The following is a 6107-nucleotide window of genomic DNA, read 5'->3' on the forward strand; positions in this document are numbered from 1 at the left end:
TTCTCCTATTAGCTGGTTCAGCCCTAAGGTATGAATGGAAAGCAGAACTGTTTCATTTTGTGTGGTTAAAGTTATCTTTCTGAGGTATAAGCAAGAACTGAGAAAAAACAAGCCAAAAGGGACTTTTCCTGTGTTTGGACTGTTGAAATCTCAGAAGACTGAATCTTTCTTTAGGTATCCTGACATTCGGAAAAGGTAAGTCTAAATTCTCATGTATTTTAGTTTGTATTGTTTTATTTTCTACTCAAAAGCCTTTAAATATGAATAAGTAGGTTTCCTGGAAACATTTATAGTAGACACTACAGACCTATTAAAGGAAATTTGTGTCTTGAATCAAATCTGCTTTTTCCTTTTGTACTCTTGTAGAGTTTATAGGGAAAATTGGAAGTCTTAAAATTGTACTAAAGATTAATGCAAAAGACTGACACAAGTGCTTTGGGAAATAAGTTTTAAGTCCAAAAGAAAAGAATAGAAGGAAGGAAAGAGGGAAGGAAGAGAGGAAGGGAAAGAAAATAAAAAGAAAAAAGGATGGTAGTGAATTTGACAAACCTATTTGCATTTAGATTACTGAAAAATCAGTGTGTATCTTAATAGTTTAAATCAGTTTGCATAAATCCAAACTATATATAAATATTCATCTCTCAAACACATTCTAAGGTATAGTAATTGTTTTCAATATGACTCAAACAATATTAATTAAAACACAGTTAAGACCAATTCCTTGAAAACAGACTTGATTTTTAGCAGACTATTTGAAGATAAAGGATTAAGCACTTTAACTAATAATTTTAAAATAAATCATTTATGACAGTGGAATATATTAAAATAATTATACATTTGTATAAGTTTGTACTTTTAAAACATTTGTATACCATATAATATCCTGAAAATAACCTTGTGAAAAAGTCTGGGGAGCATTATTATCACCATTTAATTAATAGGAAAATTGAGGAATTTTCCCAGGAATAATAAATAAATTACCTTATGGCAAATAGTTAATGACAGAGTCAGAACCCAAGTCTCCTTACTCCTGTTCCTATTCTCTATCCTTTGAGCAATAGTGCCTCCCTAAATCATTTGTGTTTTCATGTAGGAGTTAAATCTTGATTAGACATTTTAATGTACATTGCCTTAATGAGTTTTTTTTTATATTACAGGAATATATTGCACTCTTCTCTTTAGAAACCTTGTCTAATAAAATGCTTGGAGAAGCCTTCCTAATTGAACTCCTATACAAAAAACCACTTACATGTAAGAAAACCTCAAATGATGAAAAGGAAACTTGGAAAAAGCAGCTTTTAGATATAGAAGACAAGTCACTTTCCCCTGATAAAATGGAAAATCAAAATAAGGTCATGAAAGAAAGTTTAACAGAGCAAAGTAATGATAAAAATAAAATAAAATCTGTGGATGAGGTAACTGTAGCAAAATGCAAAAGTGCATCCCTTCCAGGAAATGTGTCTGCTGCGTTACCCATTCCAAAGAGAGAACATGATGAAAAACAACTAGATTTATACCGATCTTGTTCATGTACAAGTATCTGCCAGAATTATCCGGACCTGCAGATTGGAGGAGACCACGTGGGTAACATGTATGATTCCGGCTGCTTTGTGGAACACATACGTGATGATGCTTTTAACGGTCCTCTTTTACTTTCAGTAGATGTACCATTGGGTCATTCTCCCATCAGTGAACCTCTAGAGAAATTACCTGCCTCAAAGCTTTTGAATGGGGATGAAATTCAAGAAAAAAGTATGTTGTTTCATAAGCAGCCCCTCTCTAATTCTATGCTTAATAGTTATATGGAGAAAAAAGTGGACGAACTCTACAAACAGTTTTTGGAAGAAAATCTCACTAGGTGCTGCTCCATAACCAATCTTATGGCTTCTAATTTGTTAATGAATAATGTAAATCAGATTAGTCTTCAAATCTCTCAAGAGCAGAACACAGAGGCATCGAAAGCTCGGGAATTTCTCTTACATTCTTTAGCAAGATGTAATCCCTGTAACATTTCCCACGGAAATAGTTCTGAATTTAGCACTCCTAACTTACAAATTTCAAACCAGAGAAGTAGGGAACTTGTATTACATCTGCAATAAGAACCAACTGTAGGTTGGTTGGACTAGCTTATGAGACTGGAGTAACAGCAGTCTTCTCTGGCTTATTGTATCACATAAGACCCCTTTGTGGTGTGGTTATTACATTTTTCGAGAAATTATTTGACCAATGGTACATCTGAATTCTTGTAGATGACAATTTAAATGATTGAGTTTTATGATCATATTTTTAATTGTTTTGACATCTTTAATGCTTGCTACATTCAAGTTTGTATATTCCATATATGCTTATCTAATTGCCAGCAGCATCCCAAATTGATTACCTCACTCTCACTCATCAGATTTATTTACCACAAAAGTGATTAAATAAAAGTGAGATGAGGAGAGAATTATTGCTCTCAGATACTGAAAAGACAACTAGAAACTGTATCAGACAGGGACATTTCTTTCTCCACAAAACTGTTTAAAGACATATGAGTAGTGCTTAAATATCTTTCTTTTTATTTTCAACATACAGAATCTGACAATCAGAAATTCTTCAAACAAAAGTTGGATTTAAATGATATTTGAAAGAAATGTGGAAGGAGGGCTTAAGGAAAAATGGAGAATTTGCCATTAAGATTTGCAATTGAACTTGATGCTTTTGAACTTTCTTGGGACAAGCATCAACTATTATATGTCACTCTGTCATGCATGGTGGTTTTCAGCGATGGGAGGAAGGAAAGCATATACGTAGAGTGAACAAAGTGCATAGAGAACCACCATCTAGAAATGAAGAGGATCTCCTGGCAATATTTACATTTCTCAGATTATCCTCAATCAAGATCCTGGCTTAGGATAAAAGCAGGGAGTTATAGCAATTTTGGAATTAAATTAAATTAATTAATTAACAAAACATACCTAAGAATGGTATAGTTTACTGCAGACTTGGAAACAAGACCCTATACTTTATAGCTCACACTTCTCTCCCAGGTATAGTAAAATGATTGACATGTATTTTGCTTGTAAAATGAAATGGTATGAATTTATGTTATGGAATTGTTATGGTTGCATTATATATTAATAAGATTTGTACCTTAGTACTCACATATTCTGTTCCAATTATCTCTTTGGTCTTTGATTAAATTTTAAAGAATAAATTACCCAGATGCCCTTACAATTTGCTCTTTTTGATCACACAATCTTTAGTTTATTTTCAGTGTCTTCAAATTTCTATGATCTAATAATAAGTACCCCTGATTTGTTTCCTGTTCATCAGTCCTTTCTCCAACATCTTCTCCAATAAGCCTCCCAATCCATTTCCACCATTCTGATATTTGATTCTGAAGAGACAATGGATAAGGGTTTTGGAACAACTGACTTAATGTCTTATAGATACAGAAAAAACAGTTGTGTGCATATTGTTTTATATATTGCTAAATTTGTACATTTTAATATGAGTTACCAAAATGATAAAATATTAATGTTAAACTTTATCTTTTCTAAAGTGAATTAAACGTCATTGGGCAACATTATTGGTGTGAAGTTTTCTTAGAGATTGTAATATGTATTAATACTTTACAAAGAAGATATATTCATAATAGTATTAAGACTACATAGTATTATATTAAAAAACACAATATTTAGCTAGTACCAAACTTAGAAGTGCATTTAATTATTACTCTAATATTTCAATTTTCTCCCTCTTGCTTATGTCATCAAAATTCTTAATTTCTAAAGATTACTCACTTACTGTTAAAACAGCCTAAGAATTCAATGCGATATTTAAGCAAGGAAATATAATAAATTTAGTGTTATTTTCATCTTGACCTCATACTTGCTGCCTTCAATGCTTGGATGAAATATGCATAAGGGGTTGTGGTTTAGCATGTTTGGATCCTAAGTAGACATTCTTCATTCTATCTTTCATCATGGGTTTCACTTACATGACATGCAGTTCCATTTTAAAATGTTATTTAAAATGTATGGAATGATAAATTTCTTTCTGTCTCACTTTTTTTGGGAGTTGAAAGTATTACTTTTGTGCTTCTATGAAAATGGAGAATGTTATTGATTCAGTAGTGTGGGAGGATCATCACTTCTGGGTAGGGAAGAATTTCAACAGGTTAAGAATGATGCCCAATATAATGTTGCTCCCTACCTGTATAGGTCAGTTTAATTTATATCCCATATTTGGATTTCAGGTCACTATTATAGGGCCCAGAATGGGTTTGACCCAGTCTCGAGTAATTTTCTGTCAGGAACATCCTTAAATCATTAAAAGCAATTCAAGAGATAGACTATACTGGACTCCTGGAACTTTTAGGCTACATCTCTCTGTCTCATGGGTTAGTTGCCCAAAGAAGCCAGTCTCCCTCAGGTTCTTTTTTTTTTTTTTCCCAGAGGTTTAAGACCAGAGATAATACTAATCTGGTCTATTCAAAGTTGTAAGCAGACTTTCTGGCTCTTTCCAATCTTACCCTTAACATTTAGGTCTTATTAAAACTGGCTTTTGGAAGTGAAGAAACAAAATAAATAGTTCTCTAGGGATATCTTTTCACTTGCAATTATCCTTTTTGTGGGGCTGCTTTAGGGCAAGGGTAGAGTAGATCTTTATTTTTTTATATATACATATATATATATATATATACACACACACACACATATATGTTTATATTAAAATAAAATGAATTACTTTTCAGGTAATCTGACTAATATAACATTACTAAATAATGCGTGTTTGGCTGAAGGGTGGAGGGGTGGCTTGATGAGAATTAGTATGTATAATAAACTGGAATAATTATGCAGTTAAGTGGGCAATTGTTTTCAGTTAGTACAGGAAGGAAAGAAAACTGTAAAGTTTTCATGACTAGTCATTTGCATGGAAAATTAGCCAATTATCTATGTATGTGTGAAAATCTGTGAAAAACCAAATAATATTTGAAAGCAAAATAGGAAATTATGGCAAAAAATGTTCTCATAATGAGAAAATAAAGATAACTGTCCTTTTGAAAAATGTTCATTGGAAATTTGGGACTTTTGATTCCCATTCATGTAGTGTACTTTTCTTCAAGGTTTAGTAGAAATTTGTAAAAATTTTGGTTTTATATTTATTATGGTGTAAATGTACAGCACCACTTGAAATTTTATGAAATAGCCTTTATTTTTTTCTTGATTAATTTATTTTTTAAATTTTTTATAATTAATTTTTATTGGAATATGGTTGCTTTACAAAGTTGTGTTAGTTTCTACTGTACAGCAAAGTGAATCAGCTATATGTATACATATACCCCCTCTTTTTTGGATTTTCTTCCCACTTAGGTCACCACAGAGCACTGGGTAGAGTTCCCTGAGCTATACAGTAGGTTCCCACTAGTTATCTATTTTATACATAGTATTAATAGTGTATAAGTCAATCCCAATCTCCCAATACATCCCACCCTCCCCTTCCCCCCACAGTATCCATATGTCTGTTCCCTACATCTGTGTCTCTATTTCTGCTTTGCAAACAAGTTTATCCATATCAATTTCTACATTCCACATAAAAGCGGAATTATACAATATTCGTTTTCCTCTTTCTGACTTACTTCACTCTGTATGACAGTCTCTAGGTCCATCCATGTCTCTATAAATGACCCAATTTCATTCCATTTTATGGCTGAGGAATATTCCATTGTATATATATATATATATATATATATATATATATATATATATATATATATATATATACACCACATCTTCTTTATCTATTCCTCTGTTGATAGACACTTAGTTTGCTTCCATGTCCTGGCTATTATAAATAGTGCTGCGATAAACATTGGGGTGCATGTGTCTTTTTGAATTATGCTTTCCTCTGGGTATATGCCGAGTAGTGGGATTGCTGGGTCATATAGTAGCTCTAGTTTTAATTTTTTAAGGAAGCTCCATACTGTTCTCCAGAGTGGCTGTATCAATTTACATTCTCACCAACAGTGCAAAAGGGTTCCCTTTCTACACACCTTCTCCAGCATTTACTGTTTGTAGATTTTTTAATGATGGCCATTGTGAGGGGTGTGAGGTGATACTTCA

The 6107-nt window shown here is 32.5% G+C and overlaps 1 protein-coding gene across 1 annotated transcript; it reads left to right on the forward strand.

Moving 5' to 3' along the window:
* Positions 1-1199: 1199 nt before the first annotated feature.
* TASL (TLR adaptor interacting with endolysosomal SLC15A4) lies at positions 1200-2099 on the forward strand (the record flags this gene model as incomplete). Its single annotated transcript, XM_079910977.1, has 1 exon — positions 1200-2099. The coding sequence occupies one exon, from the start codon at positions 1200-1202 to the stop codon at positions 2097-2099; it is 900 nt and encodes a 299-aa protein (XP_079767103.1).
* Positions 2100-6107: the final 4008 nt, after the last annotated feature.

Source organism: Stenella coeruleoalba (assembly GCF_951394435.1).
Source record: "Stenella coeruleoalba genome assembly, chromosome: X".
Classification (NCBI taxonomy): domain Eukaryota; kingdom Metazoa; phylum Chordata; class Mammalia; order Artiodactyla; family Delphinidae; genus Stenella; species Stenella coeruleoalba.